The sequence below is a fragment of the Leptinotarsa decemlineata genome, unplaced genomic scaffold, assembly GCF_025532065.1.
Source record: "Leptinotarsa decemlineata unplaced genomic scaffold, Ldec_3_MD MMD2_tig00026330_RagTag_RagTag, whole genome shotgun sequence".
Taxonomy (NCBI): Eukaryota; Metazoa; Arthropoda; class Insecta; order Coleoptera; family Chrysomelidae; genus Leptinotarsa; species Leptinotarsa decemlineata.
Genome location: NW_027412690.1, coordinates 1984910 through 2007833, shown reverse-complemented (window position 1 = coordinate 2007833; position 22924 = coordinate 1984910). Strand labels below are relative to the sequence as shown.

Here is a 22924-nt window from a genome sequence, read left to right as displayed (position 1 = left end):
TCAATTGTCTGACGGTGTTCAAATTATAACGAATGCATTCAATTGCCGCATTGCTACATACAGGGTGGAGAGTTCGATTGTAACCAGTGACTACATGTCATTTTTCAATGAGATTAGGCAGAAGGTCATTGAATTACTGGAATCAGCCATCAGGATCCATAAAAGCATCAAGGTGAATATGGAAGTTTTTGGGAATTATATTCTTCAGACTGATGATTCGAGGGACACGAAGTCATTTAATTCCCAAAATAAAATAGTGGACCAATCTTCAGATTTGAATGCTGTTTTTGATGGATTCCGTGATGTAATTGTGGCTCAAACGACTGAGTTCCAGGATCGTGACTCAGGTATTTATTTTTTAAAAATTTCAATAAGATTGAATAGTAATTTTTTTTTAATAATTCAGGTTGGACTTGTGAAAAAATATTGTTTCTCGAGGTCAACATTAATAAATACAGTCCACTGGAAGGACGTTCATATGTGAAGCTGCCTCAATGTATTCAATGGAAGAAAGCTGTTGTGAATGTTCGTAATGAAGATCAATATTGTTTTGCTTGGGCTATAACATCAGCATTATATCCTGCAGATAGTCGAGTGTCCGAACTTACGTCATATCCACATTTTTCCACTGTTTTAGATGTCACAGGTATGGATTTTCCGGTTAAAGTTAATAATAAGAGTATCGAAATATTCGAAGATAGGAATGATATTTCAATTAATGTTTACGGTTTAGAGAGTACATTTGAGAAGGGTAAAATGAAGTATGAAGTGATTGGTCCATTGCGATACTCACAGAGAAGACTCCGGAGACATGTCAATTTGTTGTTTATAACTGATGACTCCGGTAATGGTCACTATTGTTGGATCAAAGATCTTTCAAGATTAGTTTCTAATCAACTATCAGCTCATAGACAGAAAAAATATTTTTGTGACGGATGTTTGATATATTTTTCTGATGAGAGATTGCTTTTACGTCATAATATGTATGATTGTAATCACATTAGTACCACAACACCAACTACTAATTTAAAGATCAATAAATATGGTAGAATGGTTGCGGAAAATAAACTAATGTTTGAAAACTTTGAGAGGCAAATGAGGGTGCCATTTGTAGTGTATGCTGATTTTGAATCAGTGCTTAAACCGATTCATGTGAATGAGCCAAATCCTGAAAGTTCATACACGATTAAAACATTCAAACATGCCCCATATTCATTTGCTTATTTGATAAAGTGTTCATATAATGATGATTTGTCAAAATTTGTTACATATAGGGGTGTAGATGCAGCTCAGAAATTTGTGAGTAGCATTGAAGATGATTTGAAAGAGATACATGAAAATCATCTCAGAAACCCTAAACCGATGGATACACAAACTGACGAAGAAGAAGAACAGTTTGCTGCAGCCAGAACTTGTGGTATATGTAATAAAGCATTTACTGATGGTGAAGTCAAAGTAAGAGATCATTGTCATGTCACAGGAAAGAAAAGATCACATGCCGCTCACTCGAAATGTAATTTAAATTTCAAAATACCAAACTTCATACCTATCATTTTTCATAATTTAAGTGGTTATGATTGTCATTTATTCATAAAAGAATTGTATAGGAATAAAGAGAAAGTTGATGTTATCCCGCAAACTAAAGAGAAATATATATCTTTCACGAAGCATCTCTTCACACACAGCTATACCGATAAAGATGGTGTGGTTAGGAAGAATTATCTCAAAATGAGATTTATCGATAGTTATAAATTTATGACTAATTCGTTGGAGAAGTTGGGTGCAAACTTGACCTCCGATCAATGTTTGGAGATGCACAAACATTTCCCACAAATTGAGAAATTCAATTTGATGAGACAGAAAGGTGTATTTCCATATAGTTTTGTTGATGACATTGACAAATTGAATTATCCATTACTTCCGACAAAAAATCAGTTTTATGACACACTCAATTGTGAACATATATCGGAAACTGATTATGATAGGGCTAGAAATGTTTGGAATTTATTCGAGTGTCAGAATTTGGGGGAATACTCTGATTTGTATTTGAAGTCGGATGTATTGCTACTATGTGATATTTTTGAAAACTTCCGCACCACAAGTTTAGAGATATATAACTTAGATCCGGCACAATATTATACTGCACCTGGATTATCATGGGATGCCATGTTGAAGTTCACTAATGTTGAATTGGAATTACTAACTGACATTGATATGATTCACTTTTTTCAAAAAGGTATACGAGGTGGAATTAGTCAATGTAGCGAGAGGAAACATATAGCAAATAATAGATTTTTACCCAATTATAATCCCAATGAACCTTCCACATTCATTACATATTTAGATGCAACAAATCTATACGGTCACAGTATGTCACAACCTCTACCAACAAGTGAATTTACATGGTTGACACCAAATGAAATTCTTAATCTCGATGTGATGGATGTGAGTACTGATAGTCCGTATGGGTATGTATTTGAAGTGGACATTCATTATCCACAAGAGTTGCATGATAAACATTCTGACCTTCCATTTTTAGTCGAAAAAATAATACCACCTCGTACACAATCGAAAATTCCCAAATTAATTCCAAATTTGAATGATAAAAGAAAATATATTGTTCATTATAGGAATCTACAGCAAGCTGTCAAAAATGGATTGATTGTAATGAATACACATAGAGTATTGAAATTCAAACAATCATGCTGGATGAAACCCTATATAGATCTTAATACTGAAATGCGTAATAGGTCTAACAACAAATCTGTTAAAGATTTCTATAAACTAATGAATAATGCGGTGTATGGAAAGACAATGGAGAATGTAGATAATCGAATTGATGTTAGACTCGTTACACATTGGGAAAATATAAAGAAAAATATAGGTGCCAGCACTCTCATAGCCAAACCAAATTTCAAAAATTGTTCAATTTTCACTGATAATTTCGTTGCCATTCAATTGGGTAGAGTGAAGGTTCATTACGATAAACCATTATATTTGGGATTTTCCATATTAGAATTATCTAAAACAGTCATGTATGACTTTTTCTATGGATGCATCAAACAACACTTTGATGAAAATGTCTCTTTACTTTACACAGATACCGACTCGCTCATTCTTAAAGTAAACACAGAAAATTTTTATGAATTCATAAAAACTAACATAAGTAGATTTGATACATCCAATTACAGTATAGTTAACCAATTCAATATTCCAGTAACAAGTTCAGTCTTGGGTAACTTCAAAGATGAATTTCCAAATGATCCAATCATGAGTTTTTATGGTACAGGTGCTAAAGCATATTATGTGAAATCTGTTGATGGTGAATTTAAGAAAGCCAAAGGGGTTAAACGATCGGTAATAAAGAATGAATTGACATGCGAAGATTATCAAAAAATCGTCGAACAAGGTGGTATGATATTCAGAAAGATGAATTCATTTAGAAGCGTGTTGCATGATATGTATACTGAATTGAAAAATAAAGTTGCATTATCATACCACGACGATAAACGATTTATCATTCCGAATACTACCCACACTCTTCCTTGGGGTCATAATGATATTGAATTTTATGAAAACGATCCAAATGAGAACATTCGTTGGATAAGTAATATTATTCAACAATCACAATCTCAGGAGACTCCATTGGATCAATTGATTAATTTATTATCTGCCGAGATCAATGATTGAAGTATCATTCAATATCTTCAAAACCGGAAAATTCAATATGACAGAAGTATTGTGATATTAATGTATTATGTATGTATGTATATGTATTACTGTAATGAATATAAAATGATTGAAATTTTATTTGTATTATTTCTATTTCCCTAATCGATTACTGCAATATATAGTATAATGTAAATGAAAGGAATATCAGTTTGAAAAGAATCATCGTGGGTGCACAATGTCTAAAACAATCGATAAATTTGGCAGAAAAAAAAAATGGGGTGGTAATGTCATCCGAGGTCCACCCGGCAATGGATTTAAATTAACAAAAGATGGTCATTATGACATGCAAAGAAAAATATTGAAAAATACAAGCGAACCAATTGACAAGAGTGATTGTGTAACTGTATCATACCTTGAGGGGGAAATTAACGGAACAAAGGAGGTTATACTTCTAGCCCTACAAGCTGCAATACAATCCACAATAGGCAATATTGCTCGCGATGCCCGTCAAGCATTTGACGATAAAATTGCAGAGGCTCGGATAACTTTCACTCGTAAATTTGACAAACTTACAAATGATGTAGACATAAAAATGTCTGACATAACAGCGTCTACAAATAAAAAATTTGATGCTATGTCAAACATAACAGCGACTACAATGAAAAAGTATGATGTACTGGAAGAGAGAGTTGAAGTTTTGGAGAAAAGCCATAAAGTCAGGCCATCAGGTGGAGTGGGATATCCAGGACTGAACATTGATCCAAATATTAGAATAATAGAACCAAAACCAAAAGCAACAGATGACGTATTGATTGAACCAACATGGTGAATAGTGAAGTGGAATAGCCTGCCTGGGCAGGGCCTGATTAAGTTAGGTTAGGAAAAAAAATGTGTATTTGAAAAATTAATAATGAAAGTTATCAACAAGTATTATTATATATATTTCAATGTCCCTGAAGTGGCATTAGTGATGTACTCGAATTCTGACTTGACATGTTCCCAACTGTTAAAATTTGAAAAAAAAAATTTAATTTGAAAAAAAACAGCAAATTTGAAAAAAATTTTTTGAAATTTGAAAATAAATTTTAAAATTAAAACAGAAATATTTTTTCACACACCTATACCCTCTTGCCCCCCCCCCCCCCCCCCCCCCCCGCCTCCTTCTTATTATTTTTTCTAGTTTTGTCATTGCCAAGTTTCGAACTTGGATAGTCTGTGCGGTAGGATGATACCTTAACATCTACGCTGCCACAGGCCCACTTATACTAACAGTTTCAATTCTATTTAAATCACAAGGAATAATGGTGAGAAATAAAGAAAAAAATTTTTGGTCACACGGGGATTTGAACTCATGTCATACGTCTGCATAGGCTAGGGTCTTAACCATTACGCCACAGGCTTACATATTGGTGTTAATAACATTTATTATTCTATATAAGATATGAAAGCTTCATTTATATAAAAATTATTGATTTTTTTTATGGGTAATCCGGGATTTGAACCACTAATATCAATATTTTACTTTTTTATGAATTAATAAAGGTTTAAAAAAAAAAAAAAAATTGATCGTCGAGATTCGGAATCTTTCTCAAGATTACAACCCGTTCTTTTCTCGAAAAATATCGATCCTGCGAAAAAACCGGGATTTGAACCACTAATATCAATATTTTACTTTTTTTTATGAATTATTAAAGGTTTATAAAAAAAAAAAAATTTTGATCGTCAAGATTCGGAATCTTTCTCAAGATTACAACCCGTTCTTTTCTCGAAAAATATCGATTCTGCGAAAAAACCGGGATTTGAACCACTAATATCAATATTTTACTTTTTCTATGAATTATTAAAGGTTTATAATTAAAAAAAAAATTTTGATCGTCAAGATTCGGAATTTTTCTCAAGATTACAACCCATTCTTTTCTCGAAAAATATCGATCCTGCGAAAAAATTAATGGAGACCAAATTTGTTGGAAATTGAATTCTCTACAACTTTTGTCATTACTATTTTTCGTGTAAAATTGAAAATAAGTGTAATAAATTCAATATTACATAATGAGATTACAACCCGTTCTTTTCTTGAAAAATATCAATCCTGCGAAAAAATTAATGAAGACCAAATTTGTTGGAAATTGAATTCTCTACAACTTTTGTCATTACCATTTTTCGTGTAAAATTGAAAATAAGTGTAATAAATTTAATATTACATAATGAGATTACAACCCGTTCTTTTCTCGAAAAATATCAATCCTGCGAAAAAATTAATAGAGACCAAATTTGTTGGAAATTAAATTCTCTACAACTTTTGTCATCACTATTTTTCGTGTTAAATTGAAAATAAGTGTAATAAATTCAATATTACATAATGAGATTACAACCCGTTCTTTTCTTGAAAAATATCAATCCTGCGAAAAAATTAATGAAGACCAAATTTGTTGGAAATTGAATTTTCTACAACTTTTGTTATTACCATTTTTCGTGTAAAACTGAAAATAAGTGTAATAAATTTAATATTACATAATGAGATTACAACCGTTCTTTTCTCGAAAAATATCAATCCTGCGAAAAAATTGATAGAGACCAAATTTGTTGGAAATTAATTTCTCTACAACTTTTGTCATTACTATTTTTCGTGTTAAATTGAAAATAAGTGTAATAAATTCAATATTACATAATGAGATTACAACCCGTTCTTTTCTTGAAAAATATCAATCCTGCGAAAAAATTAATGAAGACCAAATTTGTTGGAAATTGAATTCTCTACAACTTTTGTCATTACCATTTTTCGTGTAAAACTGAAAATAAGTGTAATAAATTTAATATTACATAATGAGATTACAACCCGTTCTTTTCTCGAAAAATATCAATCCTGCGAAAAAATTGATAGAGACCAAATTTGTTGGAAATTAAATTCTCTACAACTTTTGTCATTACTATTTTTCGTGTTAAATTGAAAATAAGTGTAATAAATTCAATATTACATAATGAGATTACAACCCGTTCTTTTCTCGAAAAATATCAATCCTGCGAAAAAAATAATAGAGACCAAATTTGTTGGAAATTAAATTCTCTACAACTTTTGTCATTACTATTTTTCGTGTAAAATTGAAAATAAGTGTAATAAATTCAATATTATAATAATGAGATTCCACCACTCATTTCTCAAAAAATATCGATTCTACATACACACTGAACATTAAATACCCCCATTATTGATTTTAATAATATAGATTTACAAAAAATAAAGATTTTTTTCTCCAGTCACAATTCAAGTAGATGATCAATGCCGGTTCTATGACTGAGGATGACCAATGCCGGTTCCATGACTAAAAATTTTTAATTTTATGTTTCATTAAAAAAAAAATTTAACAACACACTGTAGTCCCCGCCCACTCTCCTCCACTTTTAGCCCCGCCCCCTTCCCACCATTGCTCGCCTCACCCCACAATTGCGCATGCGCGCCCCCACCTCACTCCCACCACTCCCACTTCTGCCTACACCCTGAGGAGCACACTTCTCGGCATTCAGTACGACAAGTCTTCTCATCGAGTGCAGTCCAGCTACAGCAATCTACTACAACACCAGTCTAATACAGCAGTCTTCTACAGTCTACAACAAGCGAATTTTGAGTAAGTTATCAATGTTACTTTTTCATAACAACTAACTTTGTATTACATTTTCAGAATGGAAAACTACACGCAGGAAATCGACAACGCTGTGGCATCGATCATACCTGTGGATGTTGAGGTGGAGCGACCAGGCAGCCCTGACATGTTCGAGGGAGACGGGGTGGCGATGGTCCAAGAGGTGAAGGCTTCAACTTCGGGTGGTGTGCAGCGGCCACGCAGCCCTGTCTCATTTCAGGAAGACAGGGTTGTTAACAAAGCCAAGCGGCAATCTGCAGCTAAGGTTGGTCCTATTCAAAGGTATAGGAGTAAATGCAATAGGACTAACCCTTATGCAGGTAGTTGGTCGACCGCCAAAAGGAATCCTCCGAGACGTCCCACACCGCTCGCATTGACAGTGGAAAGACGGAGGGCATATAAGCCGGTGCCGAGGGTGCCATCTCCAGGTGAAATCCTCACCCAATTTGCATTATCAGCGATGTTGACACCCATGGAACTCACACCGGTGCCTGATCCTGCCATGGAGGTCGTGCCACCAGTGTCGAAGCCTGCCGGGGAGATCGCGCCACAAGTGCCACCAGTGCCGGAGCCTTTCGGAGAGGTTAACCCCCAGGAGATGGAAACTTTCCTACAGAGGTGTAGGGATGTTGCACTTGCTTCACGAAATAGTGAGGCCGCGTTGGCTAGCATTTCCCGGGAGGAGAATGAAATTGCTAGCCAACGGCGCGAGTTGTTAATGAGGATGGCCGAGCTAGATCGAAGGACTGCAGCTCTGAAGGAAAGGCGGAAGGCAGAGACCTCTTCGATAGAGCTCAATAATGAACTAAAAATATTTATAAAGAAATTTTTGAATAAAGGGAAATAGTTTTTAGGTCAACTAGGATAGTTTTAGGATAATTAGGTAGCATGGTAGTTTTAGGTTTGTAATTATAATTTTAGGAATAAAAAACAAAAAAAAAAAATGAAAAAAGAAGTGAAATAAAGGGTGTACATTGTTTTGGTTTGGTACACATTGAACAATGCGATGGTTGGAGCATTTTTCTTCACTTCGTCTTTTCATTATTTTTCTTTTTTTCCATTTTCAATTCCAAGTTCTTTCATCCCCACTCCTCCCCACTCCCTTTCAAAAGTATAAAAGTAGGAATTATCTGTTGGAATATTCAGTTGATCAGCCACCTTCAACATGGAACCTGATTCAACTACTGAGCCGTACAGTGACCCAGCGCATCAACATCCTTACTGGGCTTCTATCCATGAAGGATTCGTGGACTCCACAACGGCACCTCATGACATTCCCTTCGAATTCATGAATAATGACTACAGGGTGCAGGTTCAGCATGTCACTGGGAGTGATGAAGCTGACTTATCGGACGGGGATTATCCGGATCCCTACCAATGGGATGACGAATGGGGTGACCCACCGCCTGTAGACATCACAGATGAGGATGACGACGACGACGACGATGACGCTGGCGACATCAGACTTCCACCATCCCCAATCCTTATCGAGGACAGTCCTCCGCCATCTCCTATCCTAATTGATGACGATGATGTCCTAAATTCCGACGACGATATGTAATCGTTTCCCTGTTTCTCCCACCCTTTCCTTTCCTTTCCTTTCCTTCCACGGAGTACACACTTTTTTGGTTGGTGTACACGAGGCACTGCGAGGCTGGGGCAGTGTCTTCCTCCCTCTCTCTTATTAGTTTTTCATAATAATCACTTAGAATTTCTCATAATAATCGCTCAGAGTTTCATGAAGATCGTCATTTTTAATGTTTTCGAATCTCAAACACTGTTCTACATTTACACTTCACCCCCTCCGTTTTATTTCTTCCAATATAAATATAGTATCAATCCCAGTTCTACATCATTCTTCCACAATGTCGATTGCTGATTCCACCACCGAACCGATGAGTGTACCAGAGTCTTCTATGATGAGTACAGGACCCATCCAGGTACATGAAATAGATTCTACGTTTGATCATTTCAGTACAACCTTCGCAGAAATGCTGCAACGCATCTACGATCTTCCTGATGATTTCCCGGAACGTATGCAAGAGGAAGTAGATGAGTTAGACGATCTACAGGATAACGAGCTAGATGATCATGCGGACGACATAATTAGTATATCATCTGATTCAGATGAATCTGATGAATATGAGGACGACATCATCAGTATATCATCAGATACAGATGATTCAGATGATGACACCATCATGATTGTTTCTGATGATGAAGAGCGTTAGTCCATACCATTGTATGGATTAATAGGAAAAACAGCCCTTTTAAGGGCTACAATTAAAGACAATAAACAACTATTTTCAGAGCTATCATTATACTTTCAATCAGAAATAGGTTAACACTATAGTCAAAACTTATGTGAAAGTATCATCATCCAACTCTGTAGTACTCATCATTATATTCAATGATTGAGAAAATATCAACTTCGACTTTTCAGTCAAAGTAGTACTCATCATATACACAGATATTCGATGATAAACCAAATCCTAACTTCGACTTTTTAGTCAAAGTAGTCATTTATCACATAATCTGTGAATTCTACTACTACCGTTTGTGTGAATAATGTAGCCCTGAAAAGGGCTGTTGTTTTTTTTTTTTTTGACCAGTAGGTCCACGGTTATTGTGCCACAGGTTGGACATTATTACATATAATACATGTAGATACTCGGGTGAAGTTTGTTAGTGGCCTCTCGCAAGCTTCACACCAATTTTGTCCCATTTCCATAATTGAGACAGTGTTGTGGGTGTTGACATGGGCATACCACCCTCCATTATTGTTTCTATGCGAATAAAACCGAAAGCAGCACCAGCATAGTTTTTTGTTCTCTCCATCTATTGTGCTGATCAATACGTATGCATCCATTGCACAATACAAATCCAAGGGATCTTCCAATGTCTCACTGACATTGAGCGTTCGCATACCGATCCTCAAAGCACCATCGCCTTCAGTTGTGTCAGCTTCTATCCCTTCATCATCTCCTTCTTCATCCATGACCCTCTCAAACTCCATCTCGTCATCATCTTCGTCGCTTTGGTTGGCCTCGTTTTCAACTTCGTCTATCTCATCTTCATCGACTCCAACATCTTCTGCTTCAACTATCACTTCCTCTAGCGGAACATTGACATCATCATCATCTGATTCGTCTATCCAATTGTTTTCATCAACAGCAGATATTCTATTTAATGCAGCATTTATTTTTGCAGAATTCATCTTGTTGTTGTTTGCTCACAGTTGTAGAGAGTGAATGAATGAACTTCAGGATCGCAAGTCGACTTATACGATTGAATAGGAAACGGAAGTGGTACGACTCCCACCTATCACTTGACTCGTTTTAAGTGGGAGAGAAGGATATGGCATCTCTAGTCGATGAAAGAGTGGGCTAGTTGACGAAAGAGCGCATGCGCTAGTTTATTTTCTTCTATAAAAGGTGAAGTATCAGTAACATCATCACCTTTCCTATCCACATTCTATTGCTATCACATATCATTCCTCCAAACCTAAATAATCATTATCATGAGCTCCATGCCACTATTGATTGCTGAAGATGGTTCACCACTTGTTGATATCGATCACACTAATTTTGAAAATATTCCAGTATTACATTTACAGTCTCAAGACTCGATAAGTGATTTTGATATTAGCGACTTCGTTAACTTCGCAGATGTGCCGGAACCAATTCAACAAATTATCGTTGAAACTCCAATCATTTCACAATCATCATCATCCAAACACCCTTCATCTACCCCCCCTCTTGGTGTTGATAAAAAATCCAGAACTATCAAAAGGAAGGTTAATAATGCATCTTCATCGATTGTCACTGAGTTGAAAGAAAAAAAACAATCGAAAAGTGGTTTGCAGGAGAAAAAGCCCACAACGAAAAGTGACAGATCGAAGAGGAAGACAAAATGTGAACCCAAAGAAATGAAGGGTGATTTGATGACTGAATCGCTATCTTCTTTCACTCCATTACTTCGGTTTGGAGATATGAAAAAGAAAGCGAAATGCCGTCTTGTAAAGGCGCAAAAGGCTATTGCTGAACATGAAAAGAGTGAGCAAGCTATTAGTGTCAATAAGGACACTCTTCAAGCATTAGATGCTAAGATTGCATTAGCGAAAATTGAATTGGCTAACATGAGCAAAGAAGCAGATGAACTACGTTCAAAAATCATGAAAGATGACAAATTCAATCAACGTTCGAGAATGCAAGCACAGGCAGAGCTTGAGGAGTCGACTCGACTTTATGAGACGGCATTATCAGTGAGAGATAATTGGCGAAAAGAGTTGGAGAAAGCATTTCAAAGTGACAGCGATTAGTTTTGGGAATGGTATTGTGTTCTCAATATTGTGAGTTGAAAAAAATTTTAAGCGGGAATGGAGTATACAATTAATTTGGTTTGGTATACACAGAACATTGCGAATGGTTGGGGCAATGTTTACCGCTGCAATATTTTTTCAATTCACTTACATATAATTGAAATGAAAACAATAATGAACTCTAACATTACTTTATTCATAAATACATTATTAGATACATTTAAAGCATATTTGATTCATCAATCCAAGAATTCTGTTCACTAGGAAGTCCTAACCACTTTACATATACTTTATTTTTCCTTTTCTTCAGCACTTTCTCGATCAGATATACATCAGGATTTTCGGTTCGCAATAACTCTTCTTCGTAAAAACATCCTCTAATAGGTTGTTCATTCATATCTTCAAGATTATAGGTTGTGGGAAAAGTTTTATTGATTTTAACAATCTTGAAGAGTTCCGTGGTAAAGTTCGCAGTGTAAGACTTTTCAAAAATATTTTTGTATTTGCTTATTCGTACAATATCATTCAATCGGAATTTGGGTTTACTTTGTTTTTTTCCAACTCCATTGATACCTTTGAATATCAATCTTGTTGATGGATCAACATTAATGGGTGCCATACCTATTGTACGATGAACTTTATTGTTATATCTACTAGTTATAGTTGGAAGAATATCAAGCCATTTGTGGTGACCTCTCATCGAAAATTCCTTATAGAGCCACCCCTTTATTGTACGAATCACTCTTTCTGCTATAGCTGCCTTCTTTGTGCTAAATGTTGAATAATGATTGATATTATATTCTCGCATGAGAGATGAGAAGCTTTTATTGAAAAATTCTTTCCCTTGATCGCTTTGTATGTGTTTGGGGGAGTATTTGGCTTCTTTCAGTACATGTTTCATTGCATTAGTTACTGTACTACCTGTTTTATCTTTAACTGCTACAGTCCACAGATATTTGGAGTAACAATCTATCACTACAAGTATATATCGGTATCCTTCATTACTTTTTGCATAAGGTTGCAGTTCAGCTAAATCTATTTGCCATAGATCTGCAAAACCTTTGATGGTGGTTATTCTTCTACGAAAATTACGTCTTGCAGGTTTATGTAATTCATTAACAACTTGTCGTTTGACATCACTTATTTCATTAGTCATTCTATTTCAATATGATTAAAGAGAAAATGTGATAATGTTACTGCATTGAATGATGATGTGACAGTGATCATTACATGTGAATATGTTAATATATTATACCTTCTTCACGTAATTCTTCAATTATTGAAATTATTTCATTGTCATGTCCTGTATGACCAGCTGACTTTGAAGCTACCAATAATCGTAGGCGAGCAACTAACTCTTTCGGTGAATTCCAGTACACATAATTCACAGGTTTAGAATTATATATTTTCTCCATTTTCACTCGTTTGAGTGCTCCACCAATTTTACTTCTACTTCTTATTGGATATTGTCGTGAGTCTAATAGAGGTTTGATAACTTCACGAAATTTTTTAGAATTTGTATTTTTAAAACCATTCTTCTGATGATATTGTTTATATGGAGCATTCGTTATTTTCAATATTTTGGAATATACTTGACGAGTTTCTTTATTATCAACATCTCGTGGATTCTTCAAAAAGATCATATCATACAATTCTGGACTACCTGCGCATTCATATTTTTTCACTTTATTAGCATCCCAAAATGAAATGTTTCCATCTTTGAAATACACCACTAGACTTCCCATTTTCAGCTTTTGTGTAATAGGATCCATACGTACGCCAAATGTTCCATCATATGCTGGATTTCTAGATTTTACATTATTCAAATGTTTCATCAAAACATCTTCACCACTTTCATTCATATCAGGTGAGGTGTCAGGATCCGAGGAATCGATGTGGGACGATGATGGTGTTTCGAATAGAGTTGTTCTCATATCGTCTTGAAGTGTGCTCGTGTCACTATTCACAGATGATACACTAGCAAAAGATTGTTTTCTTCCTATTGGAGTACTCATGGGATAATTTGAAGTAGATTGAACAGTTCCATGATTTGGTGATAACACTGGTGATTTAGAAGTAGCGTTTGATGATAAAACATTCAATGGTTTCATTATGGGCTCATACAATCTTTCAAGTGTCGTACGATTTTCAATATTATCATTCTTGATAGAGTTGAATTTCTGCCTGACAGCTTCTGTTGTCTCTACTAGTTGACGTTTCAAATTCATTTCATTGTTTTTATTTTCAGAATCTTTTTTTGTATTCATAATGCCCTTTTTTAAATTATAGCCTAATTCGCTGATGAAGTGACCTCTACAATATTCAGTGATCGAATAAGTGTAAAAAACAAGATCATGGGTATATAAAACTATCGAATCCTTTGCGATATCTACCTTCATCTATTTTTCTATCCTTATCAATGACTAGAAATCCATATTGGTCCTCCCAGCATTTAACACACATCAATTGGAATTGTTTGAATGTTACATCGGGTGAAACATGATCTGAATAAATGTGATGTAAATTCGTCTCATCTTGTTTGAACATTAAAATGAAATTGGTATTGTCACGCACTAACTGTTTGGGTACCCGTGAATATGTCTGTGCTAGATAAAAACAATCAACATCCTTATGACGTCCCATACAGAAATATGATCTAATAATATCTTGCTTTTCACATATCACATCATCGAAAATGAAAACAGAATTAGGCTTAGCGTCGGAGGGTTCCACTATTTCTGCATTATTGCTGAATGTATAAAAACCTAATCCTTTTATAGGTTCCAAAACACTTCGCAAGTACTGATATTTAGGTTGATTGAGTGATTTCGAATAGAGATACACATTTCTAAATCTCAGTCCTTGTGGATGTGTTAATAGTGATATCATTGCATTCGTCTTTCCACAATTTGAAGGTCCTATAATGAGTCCTCGAACTGATGATGGAAGTAGTGGACCATGTCTGAATACCCTTTGTCCATTCAATCCACAACCAAATTTCTCATCTAGATTATCTACAGCAAACTTTTCTTTCTGTTTTACAATGCGCATCGTGCCGTGGTTGGAGACTATATAAATGTTATTAGCTTATTCATTTCAATGTGTACCATCAAACGATACGGACGTATTGAAAGTGATCGTAAAATTAAAAGAGGTTGTGGTTTTGTTAATGATTTAATAAACAAACTTCCTTTCGAATTACATCTACCCGGAGGTTATCAATACTGTGGACCGGGTACAAAATTGAAACAACGTTTAGCTCGTAACGACCCTGGAATCAATAAATTAGATATTGAATGCAAAAAACACGATATTCAATATTCTAAGCATCCATCCGATCTTGCAGCAAGACATTTAGCCGACAAAGAACTTGAATACAGCGCTTGGGATAGGGTTAAATCGAAGGACGCGAGTATTGGGGAAAGAGCAGCTGCATTACTTGTCACCAACATTATGAAAGCGAAAAGACATATGGGCATGGGTTGTAGTACCAATAAGAAAAAATGTAAGAGGAAACAAACGAAGAAAAATAAAATTAAAAAAGTTGCATTTGGTGCTGGGATAGTCCATAAAGTGCGAAATGTATTGAAGAAAGCTGGTGGGAATCAATTTGTGACGAATAATAGCAAAAAAGCTATTACTGTGGCATTGCAGGCGGCACGTAAATACCTTAAAGCTGCCGGTGGAAAGAAGAAAATCCGCACACCACGCATAATTCCTGTTCCCAAGATCGGTGGACTTTTACCATTGATACCAATTTTTGCTGGACTATCCGCACTAGGAAGTTTGGCGGGAGCCGCTGCTGGTATTACCAAGGCCGTGAATTCGGCAAAAGCCAGCAGAGCGGCTTTAATGGAAGCCAATCGTCACAATAAAACCATGGAGGCTGTAGCATTAGGCAAACGCGGAAGTGGAATATATCTCAAACCATACCGTAAAGGTTTAGGACTATATTTAAAACCATACAAAGCCACAAACAAAACAAAAAACTAATTGAACCCCTACCTCAGAGGCCTCTTACTGATCACGATCTCAGTTATTATGCACAAAAAATGAAAATTCCACATTTTCGTGGTGTTTTTATGCGTGATAGATTACCATCTTCAGGTCCAAAACAAAACGAGACAGCTATTGTTAATTTAGATGGAATAAGTGGACCAGGAACACATTGGGTGGCATATAAAAAATGTGGGAAAGAAGTCACATATTTCGATAGTTTTGGAGATCTACCCCCACCATTGGAATTGACTCGATTCTTTCGAAAATGTTCGAATGTAAAAATCAAATATAACTATGATCGACAACAGAAATTTAATACAGTTCTCTGTGGTCACTTGTGCTTGCAGTTTCTCTCTAAATAATTTTCCAAATAAAAATGGATTCAACACCAAAACTGGATCGGGAGGCTATCAAGGGAATGGGGTTTTCACTTAGAATGTTTTCAAAATATGGTACCTTGAAAAAAATGGATAAAGTGATGCTTGCAAATATGCCTAAGGAAGTGATACTTGCATGTGTTGCACATGAGATTGCATATGTTTGGGAAAAGTTGCCTAAGCATCTGCAAGATGACATCGATATAATGAAACATAGATATTGTTATGAGCACCACCACCACGATCAAAATTCAGAATCGGATGTTAATGACGGTCCTATACCTCGGAAATCTATGTGTTGTATTTGTAATATAGAGGATGTGAATATTGGTATCAATAAAAATGATACTTATTACAATACAACACCTTCCAAAAAGTGTAAATTGTCTCAAATGTGCTGTTGCTGTGTACAATAATAAATTGAAATGTGTTTCAAAATATTCATCAGTCATGTCACGAAAGTTCGAGCTACAAGCTGTCGGGACAAGTGTCTTGAGTGCGGATTTTTTTCCACCAATTGAATTGGATAGGAACAGTCGTTATGGATTAGGACTTTTGGGATTCTATGGATGCAATACAATCAATAATATAACTGAAGCTAATAACTTAGTTAGTTTTAGAATCAGTAATGACAACTCATCGATACCCCAAAAGTTGACAATTGAAATTCCATGTGGTGCTTATGAAATAGAAGAGATCAATGCCGTCATACAGAAACATATCATGTTCAGATTGTTTCATGATAAAAAACCAAATGATGTCGTTGCAGATGATATTTTCTATCTACACGCCAATAATAATACATTCAAATGTGAAATGCGATCCAAATATGAAATTGATCTGACACATCCAAATTCAATAGCAGAAATGATGGGGTTCGCTCATGAAATATTTCCACCAAATCAGATACATGAATCATCATTACCAATAAACATTACAACTGTGAGACTTATCCGCTTAGATTGCAATATAATATCTGGTTCATATATAAATGGTGAAGAATCCCACATTCTTTTCTCATTCGATATTGATGTTGAACCTGGCTACAATCTCACTAAAGAACCACACAGTATTATATACATGCCTGTCAGTCCAGAAGGTCGTCAATTGATTCACAACATTACAGTGCGTATTTTGGATGAAAAAAATAACCTTATCGATTTTGGAAGTGAAGAAGAGATTTTCATTATTTTGGAATTGAAGAAAATCGAATAACTGTTGTTATGGGTTTCATTTATAATAGACAAAATCGCATTGAACAATCCCAAACGAGTTGCACTATCAAAAAGAAAGGTGTGCATAAAAAGAAGCTCATTCCACAAGTGTATGCTAAACAGTTAGCACATAACGCTCTGTCTGTGAGTGATCTTAAATTTTTGAAATCGATTGGATTGAAAGTGAGAAAATAACAATGGTGCTCGAAACAAACAATGAAAAGTTGAATATATTCAATGAACCAGTGCTCGATCATTCTCTCATAAGTTTACATGAGCACACATATAAGCCCTATGGATCACCGCTATTCAGGAATTCGGATGAAATCAGAATTGCAATCAATAATCAAGATGTTATACTAGATATTGCCGAGAGCTTCATTTACATAGAAGGTAAATTCACCCCCAAAGATGTAGCGAAAACATGCTATCTCTCGAATAATGCAATTGCATTTCTCTTTGACGAAATTCGTTATGAAATGGGTGGTGAACAAGTGGCTGTTGTTAGAAAACCTGGGATAACATCTACAATGAAAACCATGATATCATTTGGACAATCTCATGCTAACACATTATTGACATCTGGTTGGGGACTTTCACAATTGAAGCAAGATATCTTGGATACAAACAGTCATGTTTTTAGTGGAAAACTACCACTGAAATATTTGATGGGTTTTGCTGAAGATTACAACAAAAGTATCTTGAATGCCAAACAGGAATTGATTTTGATTATCGCTCGATCATTCAAAAACTCATATATAGGTGAGGTTGATGCTGATTTGGAAATAAATAAAATCGAATGGAAAATAAGACATATTGTACCAGATGATAAACACAAGCTCAAACTTTTGAGTAGAATAAACAAAAGCGGTCTGAATGCCAAAATCAAGTTGGCGTATCGTATGTGGGACCTCTATGAACTACCATCATTACGTGGGACTTCTTCAGACATATGGGCCATCAAAACAACTAACGCATTGGAAACTCCTCGTTTTGTCATCATCGCATTCCAAAGTACTACCACATCTGAAGATAGAACACAGGATATTACAAAATTCACAACTGCTGATATCAATAGTATTCGAGTATACTTGAATTCTGAAGTTTATCCATATGAGCGTTGGAATTTGAATTTCGATAAAAAACTTGATGCTCCTGCTTATTATGCTTTTGAGAGTTTCCAGCGAAGTTATTATGATAAAGATATGAGTGAACCTCTGATGGACATTGGACAATTTAGAGAGAATCCACTATTCGTCATCGATTGTTCTCATCAACCGAATGCAACAAAATCATCAACTATTGATATAAAGATTGAGTTTGAGACGAGGAAGACCAAGTTTCCAGACAACACTAAAGTATATGCATTAATTTTGCATGATACAGTTTTAACATACAATGCATTGGATGGTTCAGTTCATAGCAGATATTGACACTTTTTTTTTCACTCTATCATGTACTGTTTCATGATCTTTTTTTTTTATTTGTAACTGACTTATATCATGTATTGTATTTTATATCATATTTATTGTTTTGTAATCATTTTCTATTGTATTTCATGAGATTTAAATAAATAAAACATGAAAATAATACAAAGTTTTTTATTTGACATTATTTATGATTTACAGGAACATACAGACTATCTAAAATAACTTCTTCCTCATAATCATCATTTTCGCGACCATCTTCAATTTCCTCTCGATTTTCATCATTCAATTCAAAGTGATGAATAATCCATTCTGGCAAGTATGGTTGGAGGCTATACAGGAATCTTCTTAGGTTCAGTTCAATCATAACATCACAAAGTTGCCACAATTCCAATTCATTATCCAAAAATTTGTTACAAACTTCTGCACCACTCCAATAGTTCTCAGCATCACGAAGGCATAATTCGATTTGTTTTTCATCATAGCATACACTCATATCATAATTGCTTGCATGTTCGGCTCCATCACCCAACACCTTCAATTTAGACGACAAATGTTGAACCGATGATTTGAGATCTACAACATCGACCCAATCTTGACTTGCGTACTGCATCCACATCTTTAAATGGTGGAACTGAAATTGAATAAAAAAAAACAATAAGCAACCTCCAATTTTTCAGTGATATAATACTCACATTTCCATTTTACTTGTAGTTACAAAGTGAGTGTATTCAACTAAGTTAGTAATGTTTATATTTCCATATAATTATTATCATCTAAGAAATTCATTATAATTACTATTATTATTCAATCATATTGAATTTGACTAGAGTTAGCGTTTTCACACCAAAAAAACTTCGTAAGCTATGACCTAAAGAAATTCACTATAAATTATTACTATTATTATTCAATTATATTGAATTTGACTAGAGATCGCGTTTTCATGCCAGCAAAACTTTGTTGGCTCTGTCCTAAATACATCATCGTATATTTACCACCTGATGAGTTGATACAAGATATATCGTCATCACTGAATTGCAACGAAATACGTTTTGGTAGCCATGTTTTAAATAATTTATCATTGCTCACATCTTGCAAAGTTATTAAAATTGATTTACCAAATCGTGTAGAATAAGTTGACATATTTTTAATTATGAACACTTCATCAATTGGCAATGATGATAAGGCCTTTTGCTCTACTATTTCAACCTCCTGTACAATCAAATTATTAATTTTATTCAAGTCTACTTTTGAAACGGACATGATGAAAATATATACGAAAATATAAACAATTTCCAACAGACAAATACACTCACCGTCTTCCTTCTATTACGAACTGAATAACACTCTACCAATTGCTAACTGCTGCAGATATATTCGTCTACTGATTTCATAGTGTGCCAGGCATTTCTTTTATATTAAACAGTGTGAGTCACCCCCACCATGAAACCGTGAAAGATTCACATTGCTAGTTGCTATCCACTAGAGATGCCTGACGTCACAGCCAAGCCCATCTCCCAACTTGATGCGATAACAGTTGCCGGTACGAGCAAGCAGTGGTCGTTGCGGTCTCGGAGAGGGTAGACGCTAGGCAAACGGTCCTCGGCTGCCGTTGTGTCACCATCGATAGCGGGGCTAGAGCGAACCTTCATCGCTTCGGGAGAGGTGAGGGCAGACCGATGAATACGCATTACTCTGCCACACGTCGTGGAGTGAACATGTCGCTCTCTAGCCGTTGAACGGTTATTGCTGTGACGTCACTCCACTACTAACTTGGTGCCCTAACACCGATGGAGCATTTATTACTTGGAGGATCTTCGAAGTATGCAGACGTATGTTTGTACATAGACAAACAAGCACATGATGAAACCCTGTACCGTGCATTCTTCTACACACACACACACACACACACACACACATAAACACACAAAATCTCATATGAAAAAAAAATCTGAACGATCCATGCACCAGACACTTCAAGGTCACAACGCCTTGACTTCACTGCACAACAAAAAAACTTCACCAAACAACAACCAATAAAAAAAGCAATTAATACGTCATAGTGGTGGGGGGAGGCCGAGAATCAGCTGTAAACAACTACTTGTTCGAAATGTCTACCAGCTTCTCCTACACACAGGCGGCAGTTTTTCTGAACGTTTTTTGCGAATTTATTAATTCAATAGGAGTGAGAGAAGCAAAACCTTGCATCACTGCCGCTATCAATCCGTATCTAGAATTGGTCGGCAATTTAAAAATAAGATCTTTCAACCTTCTCCAGAGGTAGAAGTCCATAGGCGTTAGATCCGATGACCTGGCCGGCCAACGGTTGGGTTCTTGGTTGGCTATCCAAATATTACCAAAATTTGCAGCCAAAAAATTGATGACAATTGCATTGTTGTGAGGCGAAGGCAGCGTCTTGTTGAAAATATGTTTTTCTGAGTTCTATTAGTGGCAATTCATCAACAAGGGGTTCAATATTTTGCTTTGAAATTTCTAAATAGCTCTGAGATATCAAAGTGCCATTATAAATGAACAGAGGCCGATAATTCTATCCCTGAAAACACCTACCCACACACTAAATCCAAATCTTCCTTGACTTCTCTGCTCCACAATAGAATGATGATTTTGTTGTTCCCAAGTGTAAGAATTGTAGGAGTTAAAAATGCCGGCACCGGTAAATAAGTTATCAAAGGGCTTGATGGTAGTTGGTTGGTGAGGTATGGTGGATGAGGCAGAACTTTAAAGCTCAATTCGTTTAATTTTCGAACGATGATTTGTGAAGCGTGGGGACGAGCGTTGTCGTGGAGCAGGATCGGACCTCTTCTTCTGTTGACCAGTGCCAGCTGTTGCTGACGCGATTTTGGGCAGATTTCGTGAGTTTTCTCACAATAGGACTCTGCTGTGATGGTCCAGTTGGCCCAGTTCCATAAAGTTATAGTGGATCCCACCAGCCACTGACCACCATACAGTAAATATGGCCTTTTTTGGTGGGTTTTCGCCTTTGGGAGGTACCTGGGTGGCTCATTGGGTATCCAACCACTGTCTGAACGTCTTCTGTTGTCGTAAAGGATCCTCTTTTCATCCCGGATCGTTTCGGTTGCACAAATGCAAAGAAGAAGAGACCTCGAAACCATCAAAAATCGCATGAGAGCTTATGCCTATTTCAAGCACCGTTTGGTTAGTCTTTACCTGGGTCCTCAAATTCTCGTCCTGGACCACTGTAGGTCGACCACTTCGTTATGTTTTGGCAGCGTTTTAGGTCAATTCGAATTTGTAGAGAAAAATTGGCCTAAAATCGCTTGACGATGTCATATAGTGATAAGCTGAAAAGGAGCAAAAAATTAAAATTTGGAAATGAACGAACAGCATTTATGTATAGAGTACAATGTATAGAGACACAGTAGAATACGTATTTATTGAGATATGGAGCTACATGATATCAAAACGGATACAGTTTTTGAAACAACCTAATACTTCGACAATTGATTCCATATACTTCTCCAAAAACACCTGTAGGTTTACCTGATTAGGCATATCACCAAGATGGATTTTGAGTCGTGTTTCAGTCGAGTTTTTCGTACTTATTTTTTTTAACTCTTAGATATTATAATGAAGGCTATATTTTTAGTTGTCAGCCATCAACCCAACAAAAACGTCCAATAGATGAGCTTCAGTTGACAGCAGGTCCATTTTTGTGTCCCCATTTTGTGTCAAAGCGCACACTGGGGCAATTTCTTTGCTCTCCTTTTTTAATAAACGAACTACCTCCAGCATAATACCTTCTCCAAATGGCAGCATTTCTCTCGCAATAGTATAACTCAGAAGCGAAACCGTCTAAATGCCGCTACCGCAACGTCGGATAGTTAAATGTAACAGCCTTCATATTCAACGAGATACGCTCACACGGTCCTTATAACTTTTTGCGGATGCAATAGCTCGCAACCGATTATTTCTCCGTTCAGAATTAGAGCGTTTCTAGAGAGAGGCAGATGCGCTCTAAGACTAGACAGGAGTTGCTGTTCCTCGCGTTCTGCCACGAGTAATTGCTGTTCCACGACGCTCCAAACGTCGCGTCGGTAACAAATGTTACGTCGGGGATGGTTTTTGACTGGCATACTGGAAGTAGCTACCTAAAGTAATATGGATTAAATGGAAATTATTGTATGTAGGATGTTTCTCAATGTTGATGGAATTGCTGGAGTTCTAGTTACAGACCCCCAATAGGTATATATGTTTGTATATTTACTTTTATGAGTGTTTCTCAATGTTGAAGTTT

At 35.9% G+C, this 22924-nt stretch overlaps 1 protein-coding gene and 1 long non-coding RNA gene across 5 annotated transcripts in view; both read left to right on the top strand.

Moving 5' to 3' along the window:
* The window catches only part of LOC141485747 (uncharacterized), a 726844-nt gene that overhangs the window by 345951 nt on the left and 357969 nt on the right, over nt 1–22924 (top strand). The window lies entirely within an intron of this gene.
* On the top strand, nt 6442–8157 carry LOC141485680 (uncharacterized). The gene is made up of 2 exons (XM_074182900.1): nt 6442–7295; nt 7350–8157. The coding sequence occupies exon 2, from the start codon at nt 7351–7353 to the stop codon at nt 8155–8157; it is 807 nt and encodes a 268-aa protein (XP_074039001.1). The 5' UTR covers nt 6442–7295; nt 7350.